Genomic DNA, 17115 nt, shown 5'->3' with positions numbered 1-17115 from the left:
TTTCCGGGTACCTCTGTCTCGAGTAGAAAACTGTGTCATTTTATCATTTCCCGGGACACTGTCAGTCAGTCCTCCTCGCTGTCACAGTCCCAGCCATAGGTCGCCTCTTCTAAGGTCTGGCCCAGCACTCTTCCTTCCCCAACGCCTGTTTCCTTCCTGTCTCTCGGCCCCGCCCCCTTGCTTTCTCTTGCTGCACATTAAGGTTTAGGGCAGGAGCCTCCAGAGAACCACAGCGCCCTAGCCCCTCACAGGAATGGGCCCTGAAAGGCCTTTCCCACTCCTACCCGGGCCTCCGTGTCTTGCTATGAAACCAGATGTCTTACCCTAACACAGTTGTTATTTTCTACAAAGCTCTGTTGCAGCTGTGGATGAGAGATGTCCCCTTGCCCAGGTATACCTTGAAAGAAAGCTATTTGGGAAACGCGATCTTAATATAAATATTTGGGCCTTTTTCTTTCATCATTTGTAAATAGAAAACATCAAAATTTGTTCTTAAATAATTTACTTTTTAATATTGACTTTTATGAAAAGTTACAATTATTTAAGAAAACTTTAATAAACTCAACAAAGTAAACAGGAGTCTACCAAGACAACTAAATGTGCAAATTTCAAATGTTTTCTATGAGACGTATAAATAATTCTGTTTCTTCACATTAAGAATATCATTACACAAAATATTAAAATAACCAACTTTAAAAGAAATAGATGAAAACACTGAATATCACGTAGAGTTATAGATTGTCAATATTTTCCTGTCATAAGTTCAGGCCAAAAAAAAATGGCATCTGATACACCTCTGGAAACAATCTGTTTCCCCTCCTTTTTTTTTTCTTTTCCCCTCATCACACAGAGAAACTGCAGCCCAAGGACAGAAAGAAGTCATACTCGTGGTTATAGGGTTTGCTACCCCAAACCCTGGACACGAGGTCACTGCCCTGCATCCCCGGGGCACAGCAAATAAAACCATCATTAAAGTCCACATCTTACCCTGTGACATTCTCCAGTTTCATCCCTGATCCTTTCTGATCTTATCTCTAAGGAGGTAGGAGAGTCAGAGACAGTTACAGATGGTGGCTGGGAAATGGCTCTGGCCAAAGTTCCATTCAGAAGAAGCATGAGATTTTAATAAACTTACTATCAAGGCAATTCCTTCTTTCCAATGCAAGCTAAGCAAAGTGCATCAGAGAGGCAGACTTCCCCACTGCAGTCAGGAACTCGCCTGGCTCCAGAGTGAGCCACGGCAAAATACGCTATCTCTAGAAGACACTACAGTACGCTCCCCGGAGCAGATGAAACAACTTCATTTAAATAACTTTAAAGTTTCCAGTACAATAAATAAAACTCTCAAAAACAACACCCTTAACAAGGCAGTCGGTTGAGTTCGTGAAAGTACACATAGGTGGTGCCCCGACAACAACCAGAAAATAGGTTATTATTATTCAGTCTTCTTACTCAAGGGCAGCATTTCAAAACAGGAAAAAATATCCCTCATACACAAAGGGTACATGATATATGTACACATGTTTCATGCAGGCCTCAGTTCAAGCCAGCCTCTTCAGAACAGCAGGAATCTGTCACACATAACCAGGAGTTACACGCCTTCTCACTCAAATATTCTGATTTTCACAAGGAGCATGTTGTAAAGAGCAGCCGGTTTGCTTTACAGGATCAACAGTCTCAGCAGCCTCAGAATCACAGTCCGTGGCACAGGGATGAGGCAGGTAGGGGAAACCCACGAACTACGAACCCTCTGAAAACATCCTTTTTCCCAGGGCTTCCTGACCTTCCTTCTCACAGATGGCCGCGGGCCAGAGGACTCAGCTCCGCCTCTGAGCAATGCCGAAGGGGCAGGCGCGCTGGCTCTGACTATGTTCTGTCCCTTTGCTTGAAAGGTGATGAAGCGGCCCTGGCACGCATCCCGAGTCCATCAAGTTCCTGCCCTTCTGCTTGTAGGAGAGGAGGAGGTGCCCCAGGCTGAATCCAGCGCCGCCTGCTGCCAGCCAGGAGCTGTGCTCTCAGGCCACCTGGGAACGTTCCCAGGATACCAAACTCAAGGCCACGACCGAGAGCTCATCTTTCCTCTCCTGCTCAGAAACAGCCCTGAGCCCACTGTGGCAGGGACCAACCCTCCAGGGGCACCAGAGTGTTTCGGTGAGCATAGCACCACGTTGGCTAACGGCTCGGGCCGGCTCCCCTGTCCCGCATTAGCCATACATCTGCTTGAACTGAAAGCACTCGTTACAGTAGCCGTTGCACTTGGCGTTGCCAAAGTGGTCGCAGGCGGGGGCCCGGCAGCGCGGTTTGGGGAGTTCCTCAGAACCCGGCTCAGCCCGGTGGGCCCCAGCGCCCGCTCGCTGGCCCACGTGCTGGCACTCCATGCAGAGTTCCTCGCTGCGGCACGCCAGGATGTTCTTGCAGGAGGTCCGGGCGCACTTGGGTCTGGAGGCGTTCTGTGTGGTTCGAGGCACGTCTCTGAGCTGGCTTGTTCTCTGCGGGGAAAGGGAAGAAAGAACGGTGGTTCACATCTCTCCGTGCCATCTCAGAACACAGTGTGGATGCTACAAGAGCACCTGCCTGACCAAGGAAACAGAACTCTAAGCGCTTGCCTCCCAATCCCACAAACGCAGACCTGGGTCCAGGGATGCTGACAGAAGCCCCAACGCTAAGGCAGAGGCCTGCACACGCTGGGCCCGCTCGCTCCTGTTTAGATGAAGAAGCTGCCGCTATTTAGACAGATCCCTACTGTTCTGTGTACAACAGGAGAGGCAGCTGTCAAAGCTTGCTTTTCTTCTTTCTTTTTTAAAGATTTTACTTATTGATTTTAGAGAGAGGAGAGAGAAAGAGAGAGAGAGAGAGAGAGAGAGAAAGGCAGGGGTGGGGAAGACGGGAAGCATCAACTCATAGATGCTTCTTGTATGTGCCTTGACCGGGCAAGCCCAGGGTTTCAAACCGGCCACCTCGGCATTCCAGGTTGACACTTATCCACGGTGCCACCACAGGCCAGGCAGTTTGCTTTTCTATAAGTCTTTAAGAGGAGGCACCTAGATGCTCTGCCTCCTCGTCCTCCTGTCTCCTCTTGGTGAAGGATTATTTAAGAAAGTCCGCCAGCCACTTAGATATCTATGCTTCTACCACAACTCCAAGAGGTCTCTGAAGGTCACCTGGCTTTGAGAGGCTTTAAGAGGTTTTTATTCTATGGCTAATTTTATTTGCTTTTTCAAATGAATTTGAAGGCATACTTCGGCCACGTAAATCAATAGCACTGGTCCAGCCAGGAGGACTGGCCCACAGGAGAGGGGGAGTGTCTCCAAATGTCTTACCAGTTGCTCCTCAGTTCTTTTGGCTTCATGAAGTCTCTGACTTTGAGCTTCAATGAAACACTTCTGACAGTATCCTTCAAGCACGGTGCTTCCGAAGGTGCCACACTCCCTCCCCAGGCAGGGCACTGTGTTCTGGAATCTGGAGGCTGCGGAACTTGCTTTCCCTGAGGCAGCAGCAAAGTCTGGAAGAGAGTTGGGACCCGATCAGCACCACACATGGGCCACCATGCGGAGAGCGACAACAACATGAGAGAAACAAACAGGTTCCAAACGCAGAGTAGGCCAGCCTTCAATATTTACACGAGAGCAGCCTCTTACAAATTCAGCAAAATAAAAAATATAATACTATCATTGAAACACCTTTGACTTCATAAATCTCTCACTTTTGAACGTGCCACAGTGGTCAGTTGCAGTGACAGAACGGACATGTTAACTCTCCGTTCTTTTTTCAAATTAAGAGATTGCTAACATCACAGATGTTTCTTTGACAATGTCAGTAGGGACTTCCCTCTCTCCAGCTGCTGCTACTCTTCAGATTCTGAGTTTTCTCAGTGATGCCAAAGTTTCAAAAAGAGTCTAGTTCAGGGGTTGGGAACCTATGGTTCACGAGCCAGATGTGGCTCTTTTGATGGCTGCATCTGGCTCGCAAATTTTTAATAATAATAAAAAAATAACGCTAAAAATATAAAACATTCTTATGTATTACAATCCATTCATTTCCTACTGCTCATGTTCATGGTTGCAGGTGGCTGGAGCCAATCACAGCTGTCCTCCGGGACAACACCAAATTTTTATTGGATAATGCATAACATACACGGGTCGTTGTATGGCTCTCATGGAATTACATTTTAAAATATGTGGCGTTCATGGCTCTCTCAGCCAAAAAGGTTCCCGACCCCTGGTCTAGTTTAAATTCTACCTTATAAATACAACACCCAATACGCTAAGGAAACAGACTCTACGAACTCTATCTACAGGGTGCATTTCGAACACAGTATCCTGCGCCTTTGGCTTCCAGGGCAGCTAGCAGAGCCAGAGTGACTGTTCCTCTGTGTGACATTCTACCCCACTGCCCAAAAGGGCCCCTTTCTCTAAGTTCAAGAACAAACCCTTTTGAGACAGGGTTTCAAAACAGGGGCTGGGATAGCCATTGTTTCACTCACGTTTATTTTCTCTGTATTCGATGAAACAGAGCGTGCAAAAGCCCTGGTTTTCGGGAGTCCCAAAATACATGCAGCCCGCTTTCCTGCACTTGCTCGTCCCCGTCCTGTCCCCTGGAGTCCGTGTGGCCTGAGAGAGGCAGCCAGAGGGGACCTCGCTCCCGGCTCTGTGGCAAGAATGGGGGGAGAGACTCTGGATGAGCTGGGCCGGGTCCGACTTGGACCTCTGATGACAGGAAGGAGGGATGCTGGAGCTGAGGTTCGAGGAGGGCTCTGTTGTAGTCCTTTTGAAGCAAGTGCTGCAGATCCCATTAAATGTCCTGGTGACATCCTGGAGGCAGGCTTGGCACTTACCAGGATCTAAACGCCTCGTGCGGTCTGAGGTGTGGCCCGCATTCAGTTGCCGGGCGTTGTGGCAACGCTCACAAAATCCGTTGTGCTGCACATTGAGCGTGAATGGGCAGCCGGGGCTCCGGCACTTCATGGCGGTGGTCTCGCTGAACAGGAAGAGGCTGGGCGCCGTCGGAGGGGCCGAGCGTGGGCCGCCGGTGGGCTCCTCGGGGCTCCAGGCCTCGCCCCGCGAGGCTGCAAGCACCACGTCGGGGCCTGGCTGGGGGATCGGCGTGGGGGCTTTGTTCTGGCTCTTCTGCCGTCTCTCTGCGCACTCGTGGCACAGAGGCTGCGTGTTCACGGACATGAAGAAAGGGCAGTTGGGCGTCTCACACTTGACGTCCATGAGCGACAGCTGGGGCACGGAAGGCTCCAGAGGGTGTGGGGCGCGCAGCTCTCTCCGGCCCTGCTCGCTGTTCTCCTGCCACTTCTTGTACTCGTGCTGCACCAGCTCGAAGTAGTCATCCACCAGGTTTATTTCCTTCGGCAAGTTAGCTTCATCCAACCTACAGGCCCAAAGGAGAACGATGAGACATCACAGACACACACACACACACTCATGACAGCACACGTTTAGAACGTGGAGTCAGGGGCCAGTCTCTGAGGTGCAAGCCTTTCTCCGTGAGGAGTGAGCACCTCCCGCATGATGCCGTCCCGCACGTCATGATTTCGAGACTCACGGTCTTCCCTGCGCAATCTTGGTCCACCCCAAATTACGGGCAGCTCTAGAGAAGGGGCTACGCTGGGGCTGCTCTACGCTCCGTGCCTCTATTCCTCTATTAAAAAGTCGCCTTGACTCTCCAACTTCTCAGAGAGCAAATGTCTAGTAAAAGATGACTCAGCGTATTCTTCCGGGACTAGTTGACTCCATGGTACAAACTACTTGGGAGCCTTGTGTTCTGTACTTTGCTGTTATTACTTTTAAACTAGTGCCTGGTCTCTGCTGGAGCTCACGGCCATGAACAGTACTGAAGAGGCAGGCACACCCCTAGGCCTGACTGATTGACTCTCTAATGTGTACTCCCCACTTTGGGAAACGAATTCTCTTCGGTCTTTGGAGGTCATCTCTTGGGCATTTCACGTTCTAAGAAACAGGCATGTCTTTGACTTGAAGCCAGTGTTTAAGATTTGGACACCTGTACACTGTGCACTCTGGGTGTCTCCCCCCCTTTCCTTGTGGTGAAATCACATGATTGCTACATAAACACATTCTACAACCCAGCCTGTGTCTGTCCTTACCAAGAAGTTGAGAAAAAAAAGGGCTTTTGTTTCTAAGAATTTTCACTTGCTAGTCTAGCACTAGAGAAATGTAAGAAAAACTACTATCCTCAATGTAAACAAACTTTCAAAAGCCACAATTCTGACTCTCAGCATCCAGGTACACAGGAAAAGCATTATGGGTAAATTACTTGTTCTCATTTGAAAGTCAAGTTAGTAATGCCTCAAGTGACCCTCTCGGACGCTGGCCAGCCTTTGCGTCTGTTTCATACTGGACAAAATAGCGTTCAAAAACTTTACTGTTGAGCTTTGGGGTGGCAGCAGCTTGTGTGGCTGAATTAAAAAGAGTTAAAAACGACAAAGGACAGAGGTAGGAATAAAGTGCTTACTTTGCAGCATGAATCAGATGGGTGGTGCCATGGTCCCAGCCTTGGACTGGGATTTCTATCACCATCAAGTACTCTTTCAAGAGCTTCTCCTTCAGCTCGTTCTCAGGATCCGTCAAAAAGTGAACTTTCAAGTCTTCAAATCTTCCTCGCTCTCTGTTAACAAGTGGAACAGCTCGGATTTCTGAGGGGGGAAAAAAAATAACACCTAAGTCAAATATGATTCTACTAAACAGGATGATATATGAGGCTACGCACATAAGGATTAAAATTTGAAAATGCAGAAAGGATACAATTACAGAATGGAAAGCAATTATCTAGCCACAAATTCAAATGGGGAAACAAATTCTGCCAAACTCTAACATTAAACATGCATTGTTTCCAGGAAGCTCAGAGAATGTAGAGCAGCCTGGAGGCAGCGGATCCTATCGGTTCAATCCCCACTCTTCAGCATCAGACTGACCCGAGTTTGAATCCTGATTCTGCCACCATCAGCTCTGTGACAGTAGGCAAGTTATTTACCCTCTAAGCTTCCCCTGCCTCACCTGCAAAATAAGTTTAGCAATGTTTATAGCCCATGGAGGTGCTGCGGGGATGGAATGAAATAAAGTAATATCCCTGAAGCACTTACAAAGTGCCTACTGCACATTAGGCTATTATACTAATAGCTAACCTGATAGAGATTTTCCTGCTCCACGCCGGGCACTGTATTAAGGAATCTTTGTGCCTTAATCGGTCATTTATTAATAGAAATGGTAGCAGTAAGATGTATACATATATCTCCTACTTGCAACTAACCTGCTGAAAGTAATTCTGAAGTCATACACAAAAGGTACGGGGGTATCAGGATTATTACTGCTATTGCTAACAAAGCAAATGACAGAATTCTGCACTTAAATACAAATAAGACACTTCGATGAGACCATTTCAATTAGGAGCAAAAGAGCAAACCCTGCCATTCAGTCGGAACAGGGTGCAGCACTAACTACCCGCAGTTACAGATGTGACATGAACGCTCTGCTTTCTCACCAGGGCCGCTGTCCTTCAGGGTCACCAGGGGTACGAAGTGTTGGCTGTCGTAGCCGAGGACGATGGGGTATCTGTAGCACTCCTGGGCAGGCCAGTGGAGAGGCAGGTAAATTCCGCCCACCTTCAAAGGAGCAAAATTGGAACCCGATTCCAAACTTCTCAGCATTTTGTCTGTTGAAGAAAAGAAAAAGAAAAAAAAATAAGGCTCTCGGGTGACTTTCATCAGATTCCACTTAGTTCCCGTCGCCTGAGACTTCAGTAGCCTGGGTTTTTCCTAAGGGCAGAAGAAGCATTAATGCTGGAAAACACTGACATACAAACAAGCAATCTGCAGGCCTCTCACCTGAAATGACAATGATCGGCCTTCTGAGGATGTTGCAAAGGACAAATATGTGTATTTCTTCTAGCGAATTATACTGAAGGCCGCCTCGGGCCCCTGGTGTGTCTGTGGATGCCATTTTGATAAGGTTGTCCCATTCATCAGTCCAATTCTACAGGGAGAGGTGGGGAAAGAGGGAGCAGTGTTTGAATGTACTAGGCATTAAAAAAAAATCATTGACTTCACTCTATGGTTATTCATTTCTATAACTCAGCCTGCTTTTCCCCTTTCTGGAAATCCTCATTCAAATGATCACCCTTTTCTCCCCCATTTTGGTTTTCTTCCTTTATTATTTTCCACTCAAGGCAAACTCTAAGGTGGGGGAGGCCAACGGGGACAGCACCTGCTCTCAAAAAACTCCCTGATGAGGCATTACAGCTGAAGCCCCTCGTCCAAATGTACATAAAAATTCCAAACTTGTGACTGAGAATGGCCAGGTCTGAGTCTGACTGGCTGGCTCAGTAAAGCAGGCAAAGGACAATCAAACTGAAAAACAGCCAAAATGCCATAGGGAAGGCCACGATCAGAATCATCCAGCCAACGTGAAGAGACACCCCGCTGGGAATCTGCTGCCCTGAAGCCTCCCAGCAGTGACAAAGCCTCGGTTCATCCCACGGGAGCTTTCTGGTGTTTTCCATCGATGATGTTGTGCTTAGGCAAGCTCATGTGACCTAGTCAGTCATATGCTTCTGAGAGCAGGGGCTGGCTTAAGGCACCCTTTCCCCCACGGAGCTCTGTCAATAGATGCTTAATGGGGGGAACAACACATACCCGGGTGTCATAGCAAAGCCCCGTTTCCACAAATTCCTGGGACCTCAGGGACTCCAGCTGCCAGCGGAATTTGAAGTTGCGTGTGTCCGTCTCCTTGAGGGTGCTGAAGAGCGCCTTCCGCAGGACCAAGTCCGTGTCCTGCACACCCCACATGTACTGCGACGTGGCGTGCATGAGGCAGTTTCCATCACCTGGGGACACGAGGCAAGCAAATTCAGGCAATCCACATCCAAACCTGGCAAAGGCTCTCTGAATAGAGGAGCCCTATTGCTAACGCAGGAGACTCCACAAGGCCTGGCAGAAATGCAAATGGTTTCTCAAAGGGCCTACTGATAACATTTCACAAGGTGAGAACAGCTTTAAGGGAAAAGTCCTTATTTTTAATGACTGATACCAGAGACAGATAATCACTGGACCTTGGTACCAGCCTGGCTCTGCACCTAACTAGTTTAGGTGACCTTGGGGGAAATTCCTTAACCTCTCTGAGTCTTTTTCCTCTTTGTGAAATGCAGGCATTGGATTATAAGCTCTAAAGTCTGCACCTTTTCTAATATTCCTTGATGTTCTGGCTAAGACACTGGCACTATTACCTTCTGACTCTAGGAGAGTACACACAGGGCAGCTTACACAAACCAGGAAGCTGGCTTGTCTCCATTCACTAGACAGGGATGGTCTGGCTATGACTCAGTGATAAATGACTGGACCATTCCACTGTAGCTTTTGGGGCCTGGAGTTTCCTCTCCTGGTTTGTGAAGTGGATTGAGAACACCAAATTCTTTACAGTCACTGACCCCCAGAAATGCCTTATGTGAACATGCTTATTAAAAACTGACAGTCCTGCCTGACCTGTGGTGGCGCAGTGGATAAAGCGTCGACCTGGAAATGCTGAGGTCGCCGGTTCAAAACCCTGGGCTTGCCTGGTCAAGGCACATATGGGAGTTGATGCTTCCTGCTCCTCCCCCCTTCTCTCTCTCTCTCTCCTTTCTAAAATGAATAAAAAAAAACAAACAAAAAAAACAAACAAACCTGACAGTCCTTTTTAAAGTTAAGGATGCCTAGATTCTGCATTTGAAAATACTTCAGTGTTTAGGGCTGGCATTTTAAGAATTTTGAGCACTTTGAGTAAAAGATAGATCTCATTTTATTCTATTAATTTGTTACTTCTATAGGTTAATAGCCACAATTTAACAGACTGCACTTTTCCAACCTCCAAACAATAAACATTTAAGGGGATGTTTAACACACACACAAAAGTTAATTCCTTAATCTCTTTCAGCAAGTGCACAATAGTTTTTGAAAGAATAGTTCAAATCCTTTCTTTCTATAAGTAGGGCAATAAAGCTCTGTGAAATTTTATCAAATTTTCATTATAGTCAAACTGTAAAAAAATAACAAAAAAAATAACAAAAACCCTGGAATGCATTTCCATAGTCAGCATGCCCTCAATTTACACACTTAGAAAAACTAGCTATGTAAGTATTCAAACAAACCGAACAAGATCGCCCAAGCCTTGTGTCTTGGCAGAAGTGTGGCAACAATTGCATTCTGTTGAAATTTCCCCTTTGCAAAATCTAGAGCAAAGATAAGGCTTTTTTTCTTCTTCTTGTGCTTACTTTCAGTTCTTTATTGAGATGCACCAGTATAAAATTCCCTAAGTAACATCTGGAATTCCCCCGTGCTAAGTTATTTGACTAGCAATTGAGCAACAGCTATTGTACTTTTTGTTCTGGTGTGTAGACATTTAAACTGCGAAGTGCACCCTGGACTTTCCAAGTGGGTGTGGTCAGGGTGAGCTGGAATAGGCTACTCATTATACAAGTGAAATCGCTGCAGCCAATAGACGCTGGAATTTTTCACATGAAGTTTCAACTTGATGCCACCTACTCCCTTCCTCATTCACCACAGTCTCATATCCTCAAATGCAAACTTGTGAATCACCCCCTCCCCAGACCACTGACTTTATAGAACCCACCTATAGGAGAAAGGCTTTAAAAAAAAAAAAAAAGGTCCTAGTAAAAATCAGAGAGGAAAAGTCAGTGTTTTTGCCCTCCTCTAAATATCTTTTCTTCCTTTTTCCAGAAACTTAAGATATTTTCTTGAAAGTGGGGAAGTAAAAGGATGCTGAGCCCCTAAATCCCTATTCCCAGAAAATGTTATCAAAATGTACTGGCTTTTGTAGTTTTCTTTGTAGGGTTTTCATCCTTGTTGATTTAAATGGCAAATCTTTGCAAAACAAGTGCTTACATTTTTTTTTTCTTGACGAAATAGAGCAAGTTCACCCTAAATCCCCCCGTTAACACCGTTCACGGTAATATGGCTCTCCTCTTCCTACCACACTTCTAATCTGGCAGAACCTCTGTGTTTCCAACTCTCCCAAAGCGGACTTCATCTCCTTTTTTGTAACAGAAAGAGACGGAGTTCAAACCACAAATTGTCAGGAACATAAACCCCTTGATGATGACTTAACATAATTACCTACTTCTCTGCATCACTTGATTTAATGCCAAGAGTAATGGGAACACTAGCTAGCGCCAGCTTTTCTTCTGTTTCTAAGAATCTATGCTTCACAAATATAAGCGAGATGTTGAGATGGTGCACAAGACTCCCCCAGAACCAAAGCATAAAAACACGTCCTCAATCACACCAAGTTCCTCAAGTCAAAAATGGCCAAAGTTAATGCAACAATTAAGTTACTTAAGTTAACATTCTTTTCACCTCGTTGTTCACCAGAACTTTCTGCACATGGATGTATGTATTTGTATTATTTTGATTGGGATGGTTTAGGACTATTCCTGCTCTAAGGATCTGAGATTCCTGCTCTGACCTAAACTATAAGCATTTAGTTTATCTTGGTTAGTCTACTTGCTTCATGTAATAATTAGCTACATCTATAAAGAAGAATTTGTATCTGCATGAAATAGTATGCTTAGATGTTTCTGGGATCTGCATACTCTTGCTCAAAGGAAATAATGAAAATACAAAACAGTATAGCTCAAAACAGGAAACAGCTACTAGTGGTAAAGGGCCCTTGGGCAGATAGGCACAGGCAACAAGAAATTCAGTACCACCCTAAAAATAACAGAGGTCTAAAATCAGCGCCCAAAATCTCAAATATCTTTCTAGCTCATATCATGGGGCCATAAGCAATAGAACGTAGGTAAGGGAGGAGCAGACAACAGGAACCCCTCTTGTCCTCAAAAGCCATTCACTGGTTAACCCGTAAAATGCCGTCAAGTCAAGAAGTATAAGGCCATCAGCACAAGCATGTCTTTCTCTTTTTTTTTTTTCAGTTAAGAGGAGGGTAGGTAGTGAGGCAGACTCCTGCATGTGCCGGCCAGGATCCACCAGGCAACCTCATCAAGGAGTGATGCTCAAGTACCAAGCTATTTTTAGTGCCTGATGTGCTCCAACGGAACTATCCTTAGCACCTGGGGCTGACACTTGAACCAAATGAGCCACTGGCTAAGGATTGGGGTGGGAGGGGAGGAGAGAAGAAGACGGTCGCTTCTCCTATGTGCCCTGACTGGGAATCAAACCCAGAACATCCATACGCCAGGCCAATGCTCTATCCATTGAGCCACCACCAGCCAGAGCCAGCATAAGCATTTTCTAATGACAGTGGGAAACAACAGTAATACCAGTTTTCACACCACACTTTCCTTTTGAACTGAAGTCTTTTAATATTTCCATTACTGAGGAAAGGGAATTTTACAGACGATTAAACAGTCACAAGAATCAGATACAAAAGTCATCTAACAAGGGCATGGTGTTTAAAAATGCATTCTCCAAGTCTCAATGCATTCTGCTCTCTAATATACACAACTAGAAAATATCCTTAACAAAAATATTAATAAAACAAGCTGGCTTCCACCACATGCCCCCACAGAGTTTCTATCCTAAGGTGTCAATGGTCTCAAGAAATTAGTGCTATTAAACAAGAAAGAATGAGGACCCAGCACCATGGAAGCCCCCTCCAGACAAAAACATGTCTTACCATTTGTTTTTAGAGCCACAAGTTTCCTGACTTCTCGACACCAGTTGAGTTTCTTCTGACTTTCCAGGGAAGCTTGGATGTTTCTGTCTATGAGAGCTTTGTGGATGATCTCCCGAAATTGTGGACAAAACTGGCAAGTTCTGAACATTTCCAGTGTGTATCGGTGCATGGATTTGAAGTGATGAATGATTCCATTGGTGGGTTTAAAAATATCTTCTGGAGTTCTCTCTCTGATCTTCACAGCTTTCCGCATGTTACTCAAATACAAAGACAGAGGAAGGAGTTGTTCAGCCATCGTGTTGTTCCACAACACCTGAAGAGGAGGAGAAAAACCCATTCCGTTAGCCAGACTTTGATGCTGCTCCTATATACCTGCCTGCAGGAAATCCCAGTGTTTGATCTTGTCATTACCCTAATCTGTAGGCAAAAGATCTTAGTCACCTCTACTCCCAGGATACTAGCTGGCCTCAAAGATTAACTCACACTGGACTGTTTTAAATTACATCACTTTTAAAGATTAGTCTAAACAAGAGAAGGAAGGCGGGGAGTGGGTACTGAGGAGGAGGGGAATAACCCTGTACTGAAAAGACAGTAAATATTTTGTGAAAAATCCTGCAATTTTATGCCGTCCTCTGGGCACCTAACTGGAGTTTCCTCTTTAGTCCCAAAGAGGAATATTTACAAAGAGCTTACTTGTAAACTTTATTATAATATTTATAAAGATTAAAACTGAATGCTTTATCACCAACAAAAAAAAGCCTATGTCCAGCAAGATGCTTTGAAATTTTTAGAGCAAGCAATCAGCATTCTTTTCAAACCTGTCCACTGAACTTCAAACATCAGAATAAGGAATAAAATAGTAACAATAATAGAACAATAAGTTCTACAAGAGCAGACACTGGAGCTCAATTACTTCAATGCAACTGCCAACCCAATTTTCTTATCATCCTCCAGGTACCAACACTCATGCATTTCTCACCCCAATCTTGACCCTGAAATCTTTAAACATGATCAACAAGTAGAAGGAAATAAAAGGCTGGAAGTAGATAAGAAATTTCATCTAGGGGGCTATTCAGGACATATGAAATGGGGAGGGGGGGGACCCAGCATCCACAACCCACGCCAACAGTGTGGAATGATGGGAACTGATGTAATGTGGGATCTCTGCAGTGTGGCGAGCCAGCTCATTCACTAGCCCTTAGTAGGTGCCTCACTACACCCCCTAATTTCCAAGACGAAGACAAAGATGTTTCAGAGAGTGAAGACATTTCCTGGAAAGTTTCATAGCAATTGCTATTCCACTCCTGCATCAGACTATTTTCCAGGCAGGACAGACCTCTACGTGAGAAAAAGAGTTAAATCGATGTAAGAGGGAGAAGAAACCCAGGTATTAGGGAAGTCACTGGTGAGTGGGTCTAGGCCCTCTTAAAGCTATTGTCAAGGTGTCTAAATCCTGGGGCCTGCTAAAAGAAGAGAGTTGGATTCAATGGCGCCAAGGTTTGCTTCTGAGGAATTTTCTGGTAGTAGTTTTAGATCAGAATTCCTAATCTGATTGCCAGATGAGGCCTGGGAGAAGTCATTTCCTGGGTCAGATAGTAATCTCTCCTCTGATGTCAACAATTCCCTGCAGGTAGAATTGGGCAAAATTATAGCAGGACCACAGACACAATGAAGTGGCAAAAACATCACACAGATCTCCCCTTTGTGGCCTGGCAAAAGTCTCTTTTATGACATCATTCATTCATCTGTCCAGTAGTCTACCAGCACTGTCTGCCCATCTGCTGATGGCCACGCTTGATGCTGGGGTTAAAAATCAAAGATGACCTTACTCCCTGTCTTGAAATCACATGACCACCTCAGTCTGCAGCTAAGCAACAGAAGTGTGGGTCCTGATAAGCTTTGCCTCAAAGCCGGGTCCTTCGACACCAGCCCCTTGCTATTCTCCTACCACCATACCTGCAGTGGCAATGCCTGCTGCTCCAGATAAAAGCAGACAGGCAATAGGAAGATTTTAAACAACCTAGGTGGAGCCTCTTTGTGCTTTTCTGACTCTTCTGTTATTTTCTTCTGAACCTAAAGATCTCTCAAATACAGCTGTAAACCATATGCAAGACATGCAAATGCCAATATTCAATAGCTGAGTGTCATTTCATTCATAAGGTTAGCCTTGCACAGCCTGTAGAATTGCCTGTTTAATTCAAAACCCACCATGCAAGTTCCCAGAACATGGACTTCTCCACACTTACGATTAAAGAATACATTTTCCTGACCTGTGATTATATTATGCTTATAGGCAAAGGTATACAATATTACCCTTAACACTTCTTTTACTTTTCTGTTACCTCACTGACTTTTTGTCAACCAATACCTCATGGAATGCCTCAAAATACCTTTCCAAATATTTAAAAATTGTACAAATAACTGCAAGAATGAAAGAAGCACCTAGACAACAAGAATGGAGCAGTAACTGGCTGCTTGATGATCTGGGCCCTAAGGGCTGTGGTCCAGACAGCCCTTTAATGAACGGTGGTTCTCCAGAAACGCTTCCCTGAGTCTTGACCAGACCCACTTTCCAAGGAAAGATCAGATGCAGGGAGAACTGAAAACAAAGCGGTCTCAGAGAGCTGTGCTCCTTCCTTCCTTAATACCACTGCTTTCCTGAGAGGCCAGGTGGCAGGATGTGGGACGACCCCGGCTGACAATTAGTCTGGTGGTGGGGTCGGGGTTGGGACAGGAGCTTGCAGATTGTTCTAAACTGGAGGCCCCCGAAGGCAGGCCAACGACCCACTTCTTCATTCACACTTCTCTTACAAAGCTGCAACCGACAGTGATTGACAAGGTCCCGCAACCCCTCCACCCCCCAGCATAGAATTCTTTGGAGTGTCTGCAAGCCCTCCCTGGAAAGGTTAGCTGCCTAGGCCTCCCACTCCCGCCAGGTTTTGTTGCCCCTGAGACATCACACCCGCATTATGCTGGTTCTGCACAATCTGGAAGAAGTCACAGCGTTCTGCAAGGTCTACGTGGCCATGAGCATGCAGCCCTTGGTTCCAAAAACAAAAACAAAAAAAAAAAACCCCCCAAACAAACAAAACAAACAAACCCACTAAAAGAAGCAAAGAATAAAGGACCACCCGACCAAGCGGGCCTGCATTTTAAACTCTCTGCATAATCTGAAAGGAACAGCTGGTTGGATGAATCTAGGGCTGTCATCCCAACACACGGCGCAGCGACCTCAACTCCCACTATTTCAAAACCTACAAATGGGCACAAATGGCCAAGACACTGCCCTGCAGGACCGCTGCAAAACCAACGCCAGGTCGAGCGGTGCTGCCCGCGAGTCGCTGCAAATGCGCCGCGCAGAGGAAGAAGCCCGGGGCAGACGGCACGGGGTTATACCTCTCGGGGCGGCGCGATCCTCTCCCGCAGTCCCAAGCCCAGGTCACAGCAGGCGAACGCCGCAGATGGGGGTCGTGGCCGGGCGGAGGCGGCACCCCATGGACGCCGGGGCTCGGAGCTCGCTGGCTGGCAGGGCCGGCCGGGGGTGTGGAGCGCGCCCGCCGCTGTCGCCGCCGCCGCCGCCGTGGTCCTTCCGCGGCCTCTCCTGCCGCTCCGCCCCCGCGGGTTCTGAGCGCTCTGCACTTGGCCGCCGCGAAGGCTGCTGTCTGCCAGTTCTCTTTTCTCTCTTTCTGTTTTACCGCGGGGCCAGGGGGATTTCCAGGGACTTTCCAGTCACGTGACGCCCGGCGCTGGGAGTCCACGGCCGCGGTGGCCGGCGGCCGGCAGGGGGCGCGCAGCCCCGCTCCTCCCGCCGCGCGAGAAACTCCTGCGCCCCGCCCCGGGGTGTCCCCGCGTGAGTCACCTGGGCATTTCGGAAGCTGGCCCACGTCACATCCATGTGGAAATCGTGGTGATGGGAACTGGAAATGAAATAGGTTCTTTTTCTCAGCCGTTTTCTGAAGAAAATCATCAACTGTGGAGAACAAGAAGGGAAATAATAAAGAAAGAAAACCCTAAAAATCACCCCGGCGTCCGGGACCTCAGGCCTCCGAGCCGGTTTGAAAAGCATCGGTTGTGCACGTGATGCGCTCGGAGGGGAGCTCCCGACTCTGGGCCCCCGCGGGGATTTCAAGAAAAAGAAGCAGGCACAGCGTCCGTCCCCACGCCCGGAGTGCCTGGCAGCCCAGGACCCCAGGCTGATGGGAGGCAGGTCCCAGGTGACATCAGACCCCGTGGCCCTGCGTGCGATCTTGAAATTCACTGGAACAAGGCTAACCTTAGGAATCTGATCAGCTACCAACCCCATCCCACACTTGATGATTTCCCCCTGTTCATTTCTGCACACCGGGTGCCTCCGTGGTGTCACATTCAGGTAGAATTTAAGTTTAGAAATCACTTCGAGTCCATTACTGTCCTTGTTATTTCTCCCTATGATCTTATTAAGAGCCTTTTTAGATGTCCTCGTAATCAC

The 17115-nt window shown here is 46.8% G+C and overlaps 1 protein-coding gene across 1 annotated transcript; it reads right to left on the bottom strand.

The window, feature by feature from the left end:
* Positions 1–769: 769 nt before the first annotated feature.
* TNFAIP3 (TNF alpha induced protein 3) lies at positions 770–16329 on the bottom strand. The gene is made up of 9 exons (XM_066248110.1): positions 16044–16329; positions 12648–12960; positions 8654–8844; positions 7847–7994; positions 7504–7674; positions 6478–6658; positions 4484–5376; positions 3321–3502; positions 770–2489 (listed from the first exon to the last, which is right to left on the bottom strand). The coding sequence occupies exons 2-9, from the start codon at positions 12940–12942 to the stop codon at positions 2205–2207; spliced, it is 2346 nt and encodes a 781-aa protein (XP_066104207.1). The 5' UTR covers positions 12943–12960; positions 16044–16329; the 3' UTR covers positions 770–2204.
* Between the last annotated feature and the right edge of the window lie 786 nt (positions 16330–17115).

This window comes from Saccopteryx bilineata, chromosome 12 (assembly GCF_036850765.1).
Source record: "Saccopteryx bilineata isolate mSacBil1 chromosome 12, mSacBil1_pri_phased_curated, whole genome shotgun sequence".
Lineage (NCBI taxonomy): Eukaryota > Metazoa > Chordata > Mammalia > Chiroptera > Emballonuridae > Saccopteryx > Saccopteryx bilineata.
Note: the sequence above shows the minus strand (reverse complement) of the source record. Positions and strands in the feature narration are given on the sequence as shown.

Coding starts and splice junctions, on each gene's coding strand:
- TNFAIP3 (XM_066248110.1), bottom strand. CDS start 12,942: ATGGCTGAACAACTCCTTCCTCTGTCTTTGTATTTGAGTAACATGCGG. Junction 7,675..7,846: donor GCCGATCATTGTCATTTCAG/GTGAGAGGCCTG, acceptor TTTCTTCAACAG/ACAAAATGCTGAGAAGTTTG. Junction 3,503..4,483: donor CGAATACAGAGAAAATAAAC/GTGAGTGAAACA, acceptor ACTCTCTTCCAG/ACTTTGCTGCTGCCTCAGGG.